This window comes from Miscanthus floridulus, chromosome 1 (genome assembly GCF_019320115.1).
Source record: "Miscanthus floridulus cultivar M001 chromosome 1, ASM1932011v1, whole genome shotgun sequence".
Classification (NCBI taxonomy): domain Eukaryota; kingdom Viridiplantae; phylum Streptophyta; class Magnoliopsida; order Poales; family Poaceae; genus Miscanthus; species Miscanthus floridulus.
In genome coordinates this window covers 155,077,218-155,094,102 of record NC_089580.1, presented here as the reverse complement: position 1 = coordinate 155,094,102, position 16,885 = coordinate 155,077,218, and the positions used below count along the sequence as shown (strand labels likewise).

The window sequence follows — 16,885 nt, the reverse complement described above, 5'->3', positions numbered from 1 at the left end:
TCTTTCAGCCACTTTCCTAGATCTACTACCTTTTTTCTTGAAGAGACAAGATCAGGGCCTTCGTAGTCTTTCCCGTGGCTCACCACAAGCAGGGTCACTCGCTAGCTGACACATAACCATCTAGGAGGCTTCTTCACCTCTAAGAGTAACAAATGCTTCGCAAATAATCAACAAGGCCAACAAGTGCTCAAGAATTTGGATCGTTCTCTTGCTCACAGGCTTCATTCTTTGAACCCAAGTCTTAGCTTTCTCACAAATCACACACGATCCTCACAAGAGGGAGTATGGAGAGCTAGAGAGGTTTTTTGTTGGTGTTTTTATATGGTGATAATGATTATGGACACAACATGAATAGCAGATCTAGACGGTAGCACATGAGGCATGTAGTTTATACAAGTTTAGACAAAGGGTGCCCTAGGTCCATACATCCTTTGCGGCCTAGATGGTAGCACACGAGGCTTCTGCACATCCTTGTGTCCTAGATGGTGGTGCATGAGGCGTCGAGGTTGAAGGTCGCTGATTCAACATCGGCCACACATCCTTGTGGTCTAGCTTCGATGGTCCAACCTAGTCCAAGACACCGATAGCCAAGCTCTAAGGATGACGAAGCGCAGGAGGAGAGGGCTTGTGTGAAAGTGGCAGTGAGGCCCGTGAAGCAGAGCCAGAACAGAGGTGGTGCTCGTGCATGGTGTTGCACAGTGCAAGGTATACGGTCCAACGTCCAAGTGGCGTTCGTATGTGTATCCTGACTGGCACGGCTTGGGCTAGCACGGTCTAGCATATTGGCACTAGCATGGCTAAGATTGTATGGTGTGTTGCCTGGCCTGACTGCATGGCTCAACACAATTAGCTAATCGTGCCTCGCCATGCTATGTAGGGCCGTGTTGCCCGTTTGAACATAGGGACCGGTGTGATACGGTTTTGATCTTTTCTAGTTTTGGTCCTTTTTTGATGGGTGGATGGGGCGGATGACAGAATGTGCCCCATGCATGTTCTTTTAAGTATAATTGTAGTAGATACACGTAGAGAAAAGATAGAGATTATGACATGTTATAAATATATAAATTCACTCTTTTTAGTTGCGTTAACCGTTCAAATAAAATATTTAAATATTATTGGTGCTACATGTGGCCCTATAATTAGTTTTTGCTCTTAAAAGCACATTTTGTTGTAACAATCTGATAATTTGGCGTGTAAAATATAATAACCTCCTCTGCATATAAACTAATGAGTTATTGTCTGGTCCGCGCTATATTATCTGGTGTGTACAAAATGGCGGAGAGTCTTTTGCAAGACCAGATGGATCCTCAAGCTGCGTCTCCCACTCTTACCTTACATCCAAATTAAAGTAAGGGAGCAATCTTATAATTTTCTAACCTTTGTGAGCAACTTCAGCAGAGATCAAGCAATCACACTTTCCTAGAGCATAACAATAGCAGCCTCTAGGAGGAGGATCTAAACAAATGAATGGCGAAGACATAATAAACATGATGTTTGCCCAAGGCATTTCTATGGACATTTTAACAAGTATTAGTTTCTTTCTCTTTTTTGCACGTAGCAAAGGACGGCCATTCAGCGTGATGCTTATGTAGCTCAAAACAATATGCTTTAAGATCATGTAGATTGTAGTGTCTGGTAATCTGAAAACACAATTCTTTCTAATGCGTCAGAAGTTTTTTAAGCTCCCCGCAATAATGCATGGTCACGACCCTAGTGAGAATCCAAAGATGAACGAGGTCAAGAATACCGAGGATGCTATCATTGGCGGCAAGCAAAGCCATGGCTTGGTTTGGCCGGTATTCGGTGGCAACACGACAGCCAGCGTTTCGGGCAAGGGTGGCCAGTGGCCGGACGTCGGACGAACGTCCGCGTCCAGATGTCGGGCGTCCAGATGTCGGCGCCTGCTGCTCTATTTCACGTGAACCCGTGCCCCTCCACGTCTCCCGTTCGGACGCCTGCTCCCTCTCCGCTTCCCGCACCCACGCCACCATCCGCTTTGACTGCATCGTCCTAGGAGGCCGGGCTGCTGCGTCGTCCTGGGAGGCCAGGCGCCGGAGCTGCTGGTGACCCATGGGGCCATGGCACTGATCAGGGAGTTCACAGACAAGGGAAAGGTGGTGGCTAGCCACCGTCGTTACAACATGTGCAACACTAGATCTGCTTTTGAAACTTCTAAATAAAACATTTGCAATATACATCTGAAGACAGATGAAACACTTGAAACATGTATCTGGAACACTGAGAAAACACTTGAAAATTCATTGCAAAATATATGCAACATCCAGATAAAACACTTGCAATATATGTATGAAACATAAGCAACATCTAGATGAAACACTTAAAAAACATATGTTTAAAAAACATATGAAACATTTGGAACATATATTTGCAACAAACGTGTATAATGATTTAGCCTGTGCAACATCTCGATCTACTTTTGCAACATTCATATGGAACACTTGTAACGTACCTCTGAAACATCTGAAACACTAAACATACGCTTGCAAACATGCATTTTCAGCGCAATGTCACCTTGCTGCCTGAATGAATGGAGGCTTGTCATTGCAGAGCTCGACGCCGGCGTGGAGGTCGGTGGCAGTGCATGGAGTTCGTCGGTGCGGCAGCAGCGCGAGCAACTCGTCGGCAGGGCGGTGTCAAACAAAACTCCTCCCATCGCCTGCTTGCGGGAGCATTCATCGTGGAGACTTGGTGGAGGCGGCTGTGGCGGGCCGGCAGCTCGGTCGAGGCGGCGCTACACGTGTGGATGCGTGGTGCAGGCGAGCGGCGTGGTGGAGAAGCACGGTAGAAAGATTTTTTTTAAGAGACGCGGATGGGAGCTAGTGGATACGCGGTAGGCAGTGGGGAAGCCATGTCTGTCCCTTCGGACGCTGTCACGAGAGCATTAGCGTTCGGGCAAGCGCGGTGCACGCACGCGTCTCCTGTAGCAGGATCTCATCGTGCGGGGACCGGGTGCCCTGCGTGATAGAGTGACGCGGGTACACGGAGGTTGGTTGCTGGGTCTGGGTCTTGCCTCGCACGAGCTCCCTGCGGCTGAAGGTCCGATTCCATGTCAAGTTCAACATCGGATCTGGTTATTGCCCCATCGGCACGACAACATCGTTTTTAAGCGCGTGTTTAGTCGCCTGAAATTTGGAATTTGGGCTAGCACTTTCGTTTTTATTTAACAATTAGTATTCAATCATGGACTAATTAGGCTCAAAACACTCGTCTCGTAATTTTCAATCAAACTGTGCAATTAGTTTTTTTGTCTACATTTAATGCTCCATACACGTATCGCAAGATTCGATGTGATATGTACTGTAGCACTTTATTTGGAATTTGAAGGGGGACTAAACGCGCGCTAAACATTGTGATGCCACTGCTATTCAGTTGATGTGATATATCAATTCCTCGCGTGCGGTTCAAGTGGTGCGTCGTTTCTTTTGGAGGAAGCACCCTTAGCACCGAACCAGCTCTGCTTGACTGTTTTCGTCTTACAACCCGTTTGGATCCTTTTATTTGGTTAGATTAGAATTGGAATCTACACTTCATGAACTGGACTATGTTTCCTTAAAATTTGATATTCCACACTTTCCAAATATTCGGTCTGTTTGCTGGTTGGTTTCTGAACTGATAAGTCTGGTTGGTACTGGTTTGTTGTGAGAGAAAAATATTGTTAACTGGCTGATAAGCCCTGACTGAAACCAACAAGCGAACATGCTGATTAAGTATAGACCTATGTCAAATTCAGAAGGTAAAAAATAGAAAGAAAATAGTAAGAAACGGAATATGAGATTCATCACCACCTCCACGGGGTGATCTCCTTCCCTCGTCTCTTGCGTAGCTCCTTGTGGGGGACTTTCATCGTTGCCGTCAAACTCTCGTCGACGGCAACATCTCAATTAAGCCCTTGTTTAGTTCCACCCCAAAATCCAAAAAGTTGCTACAGTACCTGTCACATCGAATGTTTGCGGCTCGTGCATGGAGCATTAAATGTAGACGAAAAGAAAAACTAATTGCACAGTTTGGTGGGAAATTGCGAGACGAACGTTTTAAGTCTAATTAGTCAATGTTTGGACACTATTTACCAAATAAAAACGAAGGTGCTACAGTAGCCCCAAATCCAAATTTCGGGAACTAAACAAGGGCTAAGATGTGAAATGAAATGTGATTCTTGAAACAAGATTCAATTGCATAGAAACAAACCCGCCCTAGTGATTCTTGCATGCTGCAGACTTCAGTCCTAAGTAGATATTGCCGGCCCCTATTACTCTCTCATGTAGTGCCATCTTTATATTTTAAAGATATTGGATTCTTGATGCATTGTAAATTTTCTCTACAGAATTGTTTAATTATTATGAATACATGTGGAGAATTTATATCTCTTTTTCAGTAACACGCAACAAAGAAAGCTATTGCTGCTTCAAATACTTCCATGTCTCAAGTTGAAACTGAGAAACTACAGGAACTATGGATGAATTTGGCTCCCGACCACAGCCAGCCACGCCGCTGATGCGCCGCCGCCGCAGTTGTGGCGTCCTAAATCAGCGCCTAGGCTTTGACGCAAAATGACTTAGAAAAGTTATGGCTGCCGCACCTCTGTTTGCAAACCAAACAATGCTAATAATTTTTTTGTGGTCGCTTTCAGTTGTGGCGTGGCATGCAACCAAACACGCTCCTGTCTTGCCATCAATAATGTTCCACATGATTCATGTGAAACACAGCCCATTCAAAGTTATTTTATTAATAATTAAGATGTAATTCGAAGAGTATATATTTTGAAAAAGGCATAATAAAGATAGAGATGTCAATCCAACTTTGTATTATTTCATAAGCACAAGTGACCTAAGCATAGTATAAAGAAGGATTATGAATTGTACATAATTTTATATTTTCATATGACATATGTCCCGTCTGCGCTTGAACTTCTAGGATTAGTGGCTAACCGTGGCATGCAACCAAACACGCTCCTGTCTTGCCATCAATAATGTTCCACATGATTCATGTGAAACACAGCCCATTCAAAGTTATTTTATTAATAATTAAGATGTAATTCAAAGAGTATATATTTTGAAAAAGGCATAATAAAGATAGAGATGTCAATCCAACTTTGTATTATTTCATAAGCACAAGTGACCTAAGCATAGTATAAAGAAGGATTATGAATTGTACATAATTTTATATTTTCATATGACATATGTCCCGTCTACGCTTGAACTTCTAGGATTAGCGGAAAGGTGGATTTTTAACCCGGTTAGGCCTTGTCCGGCTGCATACATATTCACATCATTCCACATGTATTAGAGCAGATTAAGGTGGAAAGTTAATTAATTCTCACATAAATGTATTTCAACACACGTGGATTGAGATGGATACAAGTAGAGCCCTTGAGCATCTCCAAGAGTTTTCAAAACCCACTCTTAATTTTGATCTTTTTTTTGTAAGATTCGAAAAAAATATCTCTTCAACAACTTTTTATCTTAACTTCCGATCTCTGTGCAATTAGGAGTGTATCCAATCGACCGATCTGAAGGTAAAAGGATGTGTGCCCAGTACAAATACAAATGTATAAAAGAGAAAGAAAAATATAAAGTGGCTATGGTAATTTAAAAATAGTTTGAGATTCTTGACGTAAAATTTTCTTTTACTTGTAAGAATGAGATATTGGAAATGGTTGGAGACTTTCTACTTTTTAGTGAATTGGGAAACTCATTTTACTAATTATTTTTTAACTATTGGAGATGCTCTTGTGTTTAGAGTGTGTTGTGGCTTAGAAAAAAACTCGCCTACAATATAAAAGGTACAATCCACAATCTACAATAAAAGCTTCTTATAATCCTATTTATATATTACCCGACTGGTTTCAGACGTTCGATTAATTTTGAACGGCCTACCGTTTAAAGTGGCATCCACAACAGTGACAGACTGACGGCCCTGGACCCTGGTCCCAGCCTTCCCTCGCACTTCTCTCCTATGGCGATCCCTCCCCGGATCACGGCGGCCGGTGGCGGCGGCCGCAAGCCGAGGGTGCCGCTGCTCCCACCGGAGAGAACTCTCCTGACCGCCTTTGCCGCGGCGGCGGCGCTGGCTGTCCTTTGCCTCGTCTCCTCGTCCCCCGCCGCCTCGCTGTCGGGTTCTTGGAGATCCGGGGCTTGGAGCGGCGACAAGTACCTTTACTGGGGCAGCCGCGTGGATTGCCCCGGCAAACACTGCGGCTCCTGCGCGGGGCTCGGGCACCAGGAGTCCAGCCTCCGCTGTGGTCTCGAGGAGGCCCTTTTCCTTGGCAGGTAATAAGAACTACCTTACCGTGCTTATGCTCACTAGGTAGGTTTGTTTTTGGATTAGCTAAATTTTCATCTCGTTGAAATTCGGAATGTGGAGACTAGAAGACTGATGCTAGAAGGAAGATGGGCCATGCTAATGCCTTGAATCGGCTAACAGTGGCGGACCCAGGATTTCAAACCAGGGTAGTCCTAATAAAAAAAATTCATGTGCAACACGATAAAATTCAAAGAAAAAATTCGGTAAAATGGCTATAAATTAACCAAATTGAGATAATACAATTGGAAGGCTCAAAACTTATATAAATTAACCAAACTTATATAAGGTCTTACATAAATAAGAGATTACAATACAATTTCTAGTTCAAGGCTTTTGCTTTGCGCTTTCTCATTGCCATGAAAGCATGAACTTGGCGGAGATTGGACATAAAAGAAATTTGAAATTTATTTTATAGAAAAATAGTATCAAACAAAGTTTTGGAGTACACCATTGTGAAGAGCTTGTCGAGACAATCGAAACAGACATATTATTTGCTATATTGGGAGCTCGGATCCAAAAGATATTAATTTTAAAAGAGAAGTCAACGTCCACTTAGCAAACTCCAGGAGAGCCCAACAGCACAGCGCCATGCAGCACATGCACTAGGCATCGATACTGGCCAGGTGCGTCCCCATCTGCTTCCCCAGTGGGAGAGAGCCGTCGAACGGCCCAGCCACTCTGGTAAAGCCGCATGACTCAGGCAGGAGGCCTTGCCTGCTCCCCAGTTTCACCACGCAGAAGCACAACATGCCTTGACTGCGCACACTCCGTGACTACGATAACGTGGGCTTCTTTCAGTTTTTTATTGGACCATACTTTCTATAGGCTAAAGGATTGAAAATATGAGTACTAAATAAATTTTGGGCCAAATTTCAGGGTAGTCATGGGCCTACCTGGGCTACCCTTTGGGTCCGCCACTGTCGGCTAATGTGCTACTGGTTTGTGACTACACAAGAAAAAAAGAAGGCATCACTACTTATTTTTGTTTCTTTGCAGAACATTTGTGATGCCCTCAAGAATGTGCCTAAGTTCACTGCATAACACAAAGGGAGTTATCCAAAGTGGTGCAACTACAAAACATAGGTTTTTGCTTCTTAGCCGCATCTATCTCTCTGTTGTTTTACCACAATGAAGTTCGCATATTTTACTATCTAATAAAGCAAGTATTTTGTAGATGGGAAGAAAGTTCTTGTGCAATGGAATCTCTATACGATATAGATCAGATCTCAAGAACAGTACCAGTTATTTTGGACAACTCAAAAAAATGGGATGATATAGTATCAAGAAGCATGAAACTAGAAGTGGGAGGAGTGGCACATGTGCAAGGAATTAGCAGAGGTGAACTCAAACAAAATCCCTTATACTCAACAGCTCTCGTAATAAACCGCACTGCAAGCCCCCTTGCTTGGTAAGCACACAGGTTCTTGTAGTGCCTTTGTTTTAACTTCCTTCATCCGGACTTAATATTTTGTTCAGCAATGCCTATGCTGATTTTAACCAATTATTATGTCCAAACATTAAGCTCATATCTGAAATTCAGGTTTATGGAGTGCAAGGATCGCAAGAACCGCAGCTCAGTGATGTTATCCTACAACTTTTTGCCAAGTATGCCAGCACAAAAATTGAGGGATGCAGCAAATAAGGTATTTTTTTCCTCGCCTATCTTGTTTATGCAGTCTCAAGAAATGGACTGGTAGTATGTATCTGTTTCTTTTCCTCAATCTTCTGGTTATGTTCATATTCTTGTTTCTTGTTAGAATGATTTGACCCAGTTGTTTCATACAATCCTTAAGCTGCACTGACCTTAAATTACGATTTGATGATGTACCTAAAGTGTGGAATTACTGCTGCTAACTGAACCCTAACATTGGATAAATGTTTGACGACTTTCATTTATCCATTCAAAACACAGTGTAAGTTCTGCAATTGTTGTTTTTTTGGTGGTGCATCCATAAAGCAAAGTATTATTATCCGCACCCTGCAAGTATAGATACCAGTTTGTCTACTCCTATTGCACTTTCTTATGCCAGGTCATTAATATGGTATGCCAAGGCTGCACAGACTTCTGACTGGGCGAAAACAGAATTAGCTCAAGCCTCATGCCCTGAAACATCTTTAGATTTGTAGCTTGTCAAGCATACATCAGATTTGGTAGTATGGTTTTGGGTAATTGTTACCTTTACATGAGTTCTTAAATCAAGTTATTCCCTCTATTGTCATGTTCAGTAATATTCAATGCAGGCTATGATGCAACCCCTAAATCAGTTCCTCGGTTTCAGATGAAAGAAACACTTGGTGATTATGATGCTATTCATGTGAGACGCGGCGATCTATTGAAAAATAGGAAAGATAGATTTGGTGTCGAACGGAGCCTTCATCCTCATCTAGACAGAGACACCCGCCCTGAGTACATCAGAAAAAGAATTGCAAAATGGATTCCACCAGGTCGAACTCTGTACATTGCATCAAATGAAAGAACTCCAGGCTTCTTTTCCCCTCTATCAGACAGGTACCATCTGTGCTGCTTTTCCATTTCTCTTGTCCAACTAGGATCTCTGGCATTGTTTAAATTAGCATTTATCTTCCTCCTCCATCCTCCTAATGCATTGCAGAGCACTTCTTGGTAAGTGCAGTTGGAAAGCTGTCCTCATTCTTGCTATTTAGGATTACTTAAGCCAGTTAAATTTATTTTTTCTGTTCACTTTCCATATTGCCATGGTTAAGCATTTTTTAGCTATAAGATGTTTTCATGTGTCTGGTCATGTCAGTTCTTCAATCTGTATACTGGTTAAATCCTATTCAGGTTTCTACATCCATGTGTGCTATTATATCAAGAAAATCACCTTGTGCTTACTGAAATTGTTTGCTCGTTTTTTGGAAACAATTCAGGTACAAGTTAGCATACTCGTCCAACTTCAGTAGCATATTGGACCCAATCATTGAGAATAACTATCAGCTATTCATGGTAGAGAGGCTAATGATGCAAGGAGCAAAGACATTTGTCAACACAATGAGAGAATTTGACAGTGATTTGACCCTCTGTGATGATCCCAAAAAGAACACCAAAGTCTGGCAAAAGCCAGTATATACAGATGATTGACGCTAGCTGGCCATCGAATGTGATGCAGAGCTCCCTCTTTCAGCAACTTTACGGTCTGACGTGGACAGCTGATTAAGCCTAAAGCTGGCATGGTAGTGTTTGCTGTTATTGCAGAAGCCAACTAAAATCAACCTGCAGCAGTGGAAATTCCACCCGTGATTCACTTCAGCACATTTGTTCATATTACCACGTGTACTTATAATCTGGAAAAAAGCTAAAAGTATTGACCTTTTTTTCCCATTACTTAACAATTAGGAAGTATATAGGTTACCAGAGAAGATTTGTTTGCAGATTTAGGATGCATACATGTTACATATCCTTCTGTACAATATGTATAAGAATGAACCGGCACCGTAAGGCTTCTGTGTGGAGAATATCATTAATTGGTTGTTTTCTTCTTTTAGCATTTTTGTTATACCTGCCGCCCTTCCGATCGACCAAAAAAAAAACTATTTTTGGACTGCGGCGCAGCTTGTTCGGGAGGCCGTATCGTATCGTGGATTATTTACTGCTGGCTGGTTTGGTGTGGGAGAAAAACACTGTTCCCGGCTGGAAATTTACGATCGTTTACGAGCAAGCGAACAGGCTGGTTTCTAATGTGTACCTTTGACCACAGTTTTCTAGTAGTACTATATATATTTATAAACTTCAATAGATTTCAACAAACCCCCAGGGTCGGAGTTTTTTTAATAGATTTCCCAAACTGATGGTATTTCTTAAGGAAAATATACACCTGATGATATTCACGTTTTCAAACTAAATGTACGAAGTTATTGGTAGTTAAAATCTGGGTCTTGTAACATCGAGTATTTATGACGGGTGAGTATTGTTTATTCTCTGTTTTGTGTATGTGCTACACTTGATTTATTTACCTATCCCTCTGAGATGAGTTTTTTTTGTCTCTTAAGAAAGACACCAAATGTCTCTCCTATCTTAAGAAAAATAACAGTTGGCCTGTTCGCTGGTTGGTTTCTGGGTTGATAAGTCCGGCTGATGCTGGTTTGTTATGAGAGAAAAACACTGTTGACTGACTGATAAGCCTTGGTTGAAACCAACAAACGAACATGCTGAGTAGCCAATTGAAGAGACTGTGACGCCTAAGAGAGGGTTAAATTAGACGACTTAAAAATCACTACTAACTATGGCCTCTAATTTTCTCATATGGTCAAAACCTATGCAAGAAATAAACTATCTAGATGCGCAACCAAGGTTTTGTTAGGTGTGTTGCTATCTCTACTGTAAGAGAGTTATGCAACCTTACAATCATATCAACTAGCCTATGAAACTAAGTTAGGAAGGGAAGCACACAACAAGGTACATAATATAAACGTGGAAGCTAAAGTGTGGTAGAGATGCGAACTTGCATCGACGACTCTGGTACTTTTATCTAGGTATCGAGAAGCTCCTCGCTTTTTGCTAGTCCTCGTTGGAGCCCCTCGCAAGGGCCAAGCTCTTGGTCAGGTAACTCCGTGGATAGCCCCCGGGCCTTCCCCACGTACAAGTGGGTCTCTGAGATGGCCTCTCCTGGGCCGCTCCCCACTGTTTTCACTATCGAGCTTCTGGCCAAACCACCATGGGCCTTGTTCCCGTCGATACATAGTGGTGGCCACAACACAAACGCAGTTGGTGTGGTCGCACAAAACTATATATAAGTCCCTCCGATGTACAACAATAGTATACGTAAGCACCGACTGAGAAGAGATATGCAAACCTCACTAAACACTAGGTCTATACCTAGAGCAAACACATTTAGTGGTGGTCTAACTAGCCTAATAAGCCCTTCACAAAATACTTATACTAATCACCATGTGAACATTGTGCAAGTGGAGAGCACTAGGATGAAGCACCAACTCTTTTGGTATGTTCCTCAGCTCCCTCACATCTCGAATGGCTGGTTTGGGTGGTATTTATAGACCCCAAGTCTAAAACTAGCCGTTGCCAAAAACTGCAGCATTCTGTACATCGGACATGTCCGGTGGTAGCACCGGACCTCTAGAGTCCGACCGTTGGAACTTGACCATTACGTTGCTTTTCTTTGAGCACCGGACCTCTACACCGGACATGTCCGGTGGTTCAATGGATGTCACCATTATGTCCTGTGTACATCGGATTTCAGCACCAGACTTATGCACCGGACTTCACACGGGAAATGTTCGCTGCTCAATTTTCAGCGCAATACACTTTCGTATTTCGGGCATAACTTTTAGCTCTAAACTCATATTTTGATGATCTTAGACTTTTGAAAAGCTCATGAAAAGCTCTACAACTTTGAACTGATGTCATGTCAATTTGAGCAGATCCAAAATCATGAGACAATTCCAATTCATCCGCCTCTTTGTCTCGGCTCCAGTGACTTCAATTCTGTTTATTTCTTTACGTCCGGGCTTCTACTTCTTGGTGTCTTAGACTTCTAGTATGTCTTGCAGGCCTTCGATATGGCTTCTAATGTTTTGCTTGTAGGTGTTGATCATTCGGACCATCACTTTTCCTAAATCCAAGTCCACCTTGCATCCATTTGAACTATACCTTATATACTAGCAAACATTGTTAGTCCAAATCGTCATGTTATTTATCAAACATCAAAATCCAAACGTAATAGCCTATAGGGCCCATTGTCCTTACAATCTCCCCCTTTTTGGTGCTTGATAACAACATAATCAAAGCAAGCAAATAATAGATACTAAATGAAAATGCCACTTTCTACTTGCTAGGATGCAGTGCAAGAGCAAGAACATATGATGCTAAAGTTTCCAAATGAATAAAAACATATAGAATACTTATCTTGCCCTTGCCATTGTATACATGTCCCATTATTTGGCATTATGGACTTATATTTTAGTGTGATTATGTCTGATGGCCCTAAGGACTTGTTAGATTATTTTTTTAAGAACTTAGGTGTCAAGATTTATAATTTGCATAGGCCAAGGTTATCGATTTAATTTTGAAGGCCCAATTCTCAACCCCCTATTGGGACATTCGGTCCTTGTCATGACAAGTTCTCAGGGAAAACACGTACTTTATTTTTTTATCACGATGATTAGAGTGTATTACATTAGTAAACGGATGTTTCTAATTATTATGAGAATTTCTAAGATCAGTCTGAATTCGTTACAGCAATACCGAAACCATTCCTTTGAGAAAAGATTAGTGATGACGGCATGCAGATCGAGACCATAATATATAACAGGTAAAAAGGGCAAAGAAAATCAAAAGTAGGGGTTCTAATCAACTTACATAGAATCGTAGCCTAGCTACCGAGCTAGCTTCCTGCAGCGACATACGTACCTCTCCTTCTCTATCCACCAAATTAGTCTACGCGACACGCAACACAGTCACCTACGTCTCACTTCGCCGATCATCGTCACTAACGCCATGGCCATTGTGCTCACCATCGCCAAGGCTTTCACCTTTCTCATCATCGCCTTTTTCTTCCAGCGGCACGACCTGCTGCGCCCTTCTCTTCTTGCCGTCGTTCAGGCGCACGCCAAACAGCTTCACCGGCGCCTCCTCATTATCGCAGCGTGGCCTCCACGTCGGTGCTGAGGTGTCGCTGTCGGTAGAGCCGAGCTGCACCAGCCTGCAGCTGGCGGTCGTCGTCGCCACCGGTGGTGGCACCGGCTCCACGTTGTTCTGCAGGAAGTATATGATGTCGTTGTAGAGCCTCCTCATGTGCGCCAGCTCTGACAACAGCAGCGAGTTGCGCCGCCGGAGCTCCCGGTTGTCCTCCGACAGGGTCGCCAGGAAGTCCTTGCGGCCGAGGTCCTCCTCCTGGACGTGGTAGCCCGACGGATGCCGAGGCGGCTGCGGCGGCAAGAAGAGGCTGAGGTAAGGCTGGTGCTGAGGGAGCGGCGGCTGCAGCTTCTGCGGCGGTTGCAAGCACGACGAAGACTTCCGCCGGTGGATCTCCGAGAGGAGGTGGTTAGCGCCCTTCCTGAAGAACTCGTTGGCGAACTCCCACCTGTCTGCCACTATCTTCCTGAAACCCTGCAAAAGGCCAAAAACCATGCTAATTAGCTACAAGGACGGTGCAAGTTCGAATGCTTAGTTGTCTCGAGTCTCAACTCACAGCTCAGAAGATAGTATGGAAAAATGTTTTAAATCTTCGGATAAGACATTCAGCGAATGGCCTCTCAAACACTTAATAGCAGTTTTAAATGAGGCTATATATTAGTGGGTTATAGCCTGCTAAATTGTATACGGACACAAATAGATTGATTTGCGTTAAAAAACTATATATAGCGGGCTAGCTATAGCCGGGGATTTAAAACCTCGATAAACATCGGTGCTACATGGAGTCATGAACACAATATATACATGATGCCACAGGATGGAGTTTGTCTACTGTACTAGCACTGCAAGTGCTCATGTCAATCTCTTCTCTGACAATGATTGGGAGACAAATATCACTGCAAAAATGTACTGTTTATTTACTGGTGCCTGAGAAGCATGATGAATGCATGCATGGTTTGTTTGTTTTTAGATGAGAGGAGGGTAAAGATAAGATGGATGTTGTAAATGTAATGTAATGTAATGCAACTACTTTTATTGTTGCATATTGTGAAAAGTTTTGGTCTGCAAACCATGAACTCTGCAGGTGGTAGGAAGCAATATCGCTAGAACTGAGGTTTCAAATTGAAAAAGAACGTAACCAAAAGCTCAGTCCTCAACAAAGAACCAATGAAATGAAAGTGGTAAAAGATACAAGATATTTATGTTCTTTGTTGGAGTCCAGGAAATAAAAAAAAGGGCAGGCAGAGGAAGCACAATCGGTAGCAGTGGTTTTCAAATCTAGCAACAAGATGGTACATGTCCTCTGTATCTATTCTATTCTTCAGTCCACAGCCACTGCCCAGAAACAAACATCTCTTGTCACGTTCTAGGAAACACGAAATGGAAATGATGAAACGTCACCAGTCACCACCAACCAACAGGTGGTCTTAAAATCCTCAGACATGCATGCATATGACACTCGCCTTTTCGCCCCCCACTGACCACCAGACCTCGCAGCTAATTACTTAACACCACATCCACACACTAGGATCTCGGCAATATGCTGTACATGTGGGTTCAAATTAAAAGCCTATCTACCAAAGCCCAAAACTACGTCAGAGCGCCATTTGGGTTGCACAGGTCGAAAACAAGAGCTTCCAAATCAAACCATGCAAAATTAAATCCAAATGATGGAGAAGCACACACTGAGACGCACGCAGATAAACACACACTCACAATCTGAGCATGCGCGGCTAATATATGTATGTATCATCACTCACATAGGTGTTGAGCTGCCTGACGAAGCTGGAGAAGTTGTTGTGCTTGAAGTAGTTGGGGAGGAGGTCCCTGGCGAACTCCGGCGGCTGCCACACCACGAAGGTGGCGCCGTCCTCGCCCCACGACACGATGTGGTCGGTGCGGTGATCGTCCACGAGCTGGAAGGTCTTGGTAAGGAAGGGGGCCGGCCCGGCCGGCTTAGCAGCGTGCGAGCTCATATCCATGTCGTCCATGGACGACACCACCGTCGTCGTCTCACCGTCACCACCACCACACCGCCTCCCCACGAGGAATGCCGCCATCGACTGGTGCAGTGCAAGAGGAGGCAACAAGGAGTCAGGCAACTGCCTCTCTATGCAATTGCTGCTAGTGCGAGAGAGAGGAGACGACAGGATCGTCGGAGAAGCTATGAAGGCTCTCTACCTCTCCCTAAAGCTTACTTAGCTCTCACCTCTAAGACTGGAGCGCACACATACACGCCCACAGCACAAGGCACCACCTTCAAATAGTCTTGCTGGGTACCGGCGGTGGGGCACTGTCCGGCCCTCTAGCTCGAGCTACAGTCTCCTCCAATCTCTGTCCCCATCTCCTGAATTTTTTTTATATTTTGGACTTTTTTTTTGAAAGTTTCTCACAAATAGACTCCTGGCAGAAAGAATTTAGAAAATAGACCCTTAGCTCGGCGCCATTGGTGCTAGCGCCGAGCTAATACGTCTCGGCGTCAGCGTCTCTGGTGCCGAGCTCCTGGGCATGGTAGATGACATGGCAGTTGTCGGGTACCGTAGAACGGGGTACCCCGAGCGTAAATCAAAAGGGTCACTTAAGTCCCATCAAAAAACAAAGCTAGAAGGTAAGTCATGTGCTCATCACCGGCCACGTCCGAGCCCACCAGGCTCTCCGCCTCGCCTCAAGCCTGCACAGGAGGTCTCGACGTCCTGACGCAATCTCCGCCTCGCGCGAGGCCTTTCACGGAAGGCCTCGGCAAGGAGTGCAATCTCCGCCTCGCGCGAGGCCTCTCACGGAAGGCCTCGGCAAGGAGTCCGATCTCCGTCTCGCGCGAGGCCTCATTCTCCGTATCGCTCGAGGCCGTCGCCCCCCGCCTCGACCGATCTTCCCGACAGCATGTCATGTCCCATTAATACGTCAACCACTCCCGCAATCTTAGCCGGACAATGGCTCGACACCGCAGAATGGCCGACGGGACATGAGATCGCATCAGCACCATACCAGCTGAGACAGGGCACGGCGGGGATTACCGGTCACTGTATCCTGACGCTGTGCCCACGATCAGCGCCCGCACTACACTGTGCCCCGCGATCCCCGCCTCGAAAAACAACACGACACGGACGGCCTGGCCCGGGTCATCACCGTCTCCAAGCCAGCACACCGGATCAACCGCTCTCTCCGGGCCTCAGCACTATGCACTAGGGTCTCGGCTATCTCGGGATTCGTGTCTACCGAGACCCCCCACTGCGGTGCAGCCTCGGCACCGACCGAGCCTCGGCCTCGCGCACAGTCAGTCCACAGCGACTCGCACGCTGACCGCCGCACCCACTCCGAGGCAGCCCGGGAGCTTCCATGCCGCACAGGATCGGATGTGACCAGCACGCCGCCCCAGTGCTCCAAGGACGGACCACTCCGACGACTATGCCGCCACAGGAACAGACCACAGGGCTCGGACACGCCACCCCTGTTTGCACGACGCCGTATAGTTAGCTCATGTACTACCCTTGTTCTCCCTTCAAACTATAAAAGGAAAGGACTTGGGCTATTTCTAGGGGGACTCACGGGGAACAAGGCCCTGTAACACACACTTCCCAGCCGCCTGAGAGCAACGTCTCAAGCAGCCCACACCTCACCTCGCCGAGACCTGGGATGAACTCCCTCTCTCACCTAGCTTGTAACCCCCTACAACAAGCATTTCGGTGCAAGGAATCCAAGATCGATCTTCCGGACTGGACGTAGGGCCCGAATTGCCCGAACCAGTATAAAATCTTGTGTCTCTTTGCATCACCATCCGGAATCGGGAACACGCAGGATAAATTTACTAGTTGATTGAGGACCCCCCCCGGTCTGAAACACCGACAGCAGTGATCTCGGTGCCAGTCACTCTAGCGCCGAGCTCACTGCCATTTAACCCTGGCCAACCTTCCTGCCCGAGCGTTCTTCCTCTTCTTTCTTCTTCTTCTCGGGGTT

At 44.9% G+C, this 16,885-nt stretch overlaps 2 protein-coding genes across 2 annotated transcripts; one reads left to right on the top strand and one right to left on the bottom strand.

Moving 5' to 3' along the window:
• The first annotated feature begins 5,921 nt into the window (after positions 1–5,921).
• On the top strand, positions 5,922–9,818 carry LOC136498663 (uncharacterized). Its single transcript, XM_066494546.1, has 6 exons — positions 5,922–6,287; positions 7,318–7,404; positions 7,496–7,729; positions 7,862–7,964; positions 8,601–8,830; positions 9,211–9,818. The coding sequence occupies exons 1-6, from the start codon at positions 5,974–5,976 to the stop codon at positions 9,419–9,421; spliced, it is 1,179 nt and encodes a 392-aa protein (XP_066350643.1). The 5' UTR covers positions 5,922–5,973; the 3' UTR covers positions 9,422–9,818.
• A 2,939-nt stretch (positions 9,819–12,757) lies between these two features.
• LOC136465851 (heat stress transcription factor B-4d-like) lies at positions 12,758–14,991 on the bottom strand. The gene is made up of 2 exons (XM_066464429.1): positions 14,692–14,991; positions 12,758–13,405 (listed from the first exon to the last, which is right to left on the bottom strand). The coding sequence occupies exons 1-2, from the start codon at positions 14,989–14,991 to the stop codon at positions 12,758–12,760; spliced, it is 948 nt and encodes a 315-aa protein (XP_066320526.1).
• Between the last annotated feature and the right edge of the window lie 1,894 nt (positions 14,992–16,885).

Coding starts and splice junctions, on each gene's coding strand:
- LOC136498663 (XM_066494546.1), top strand. CDS start 5,974: ATGGCGATCCCTCCCCGGATCACGGCGGCCGGTGGCGGCGGCCGCAAG. Junction 7,965..8,600: donor TGAGGGATGCAGCAAATAAG/GTATTTTTTTCC, acceptor CCTCGGTTTCAG/ATGAAAGAAACACTTGGTGA. Junction 8,831..9,210: donor TTTTCCCCTCTATCAGACAG/GTACCATCTGTG, acceptor GAAACAATTCAG/GTACAAGTTAGCATACTCGT.
- LOC136465851 (XM_066464429.1), bottom strand. CDS start 14,991: ATGGCGGCATTCCTCGTGGGGAGGCGGTGTGGTGGTGGTGACGGTGAG. Junction 13,406..14,691: donor TCAGGCAGCTCAACACCTAT/GTGAGTGATGAT, acceptor GGCCTTTTGCAG/GGTTTCAGGAAGATAGTGGC.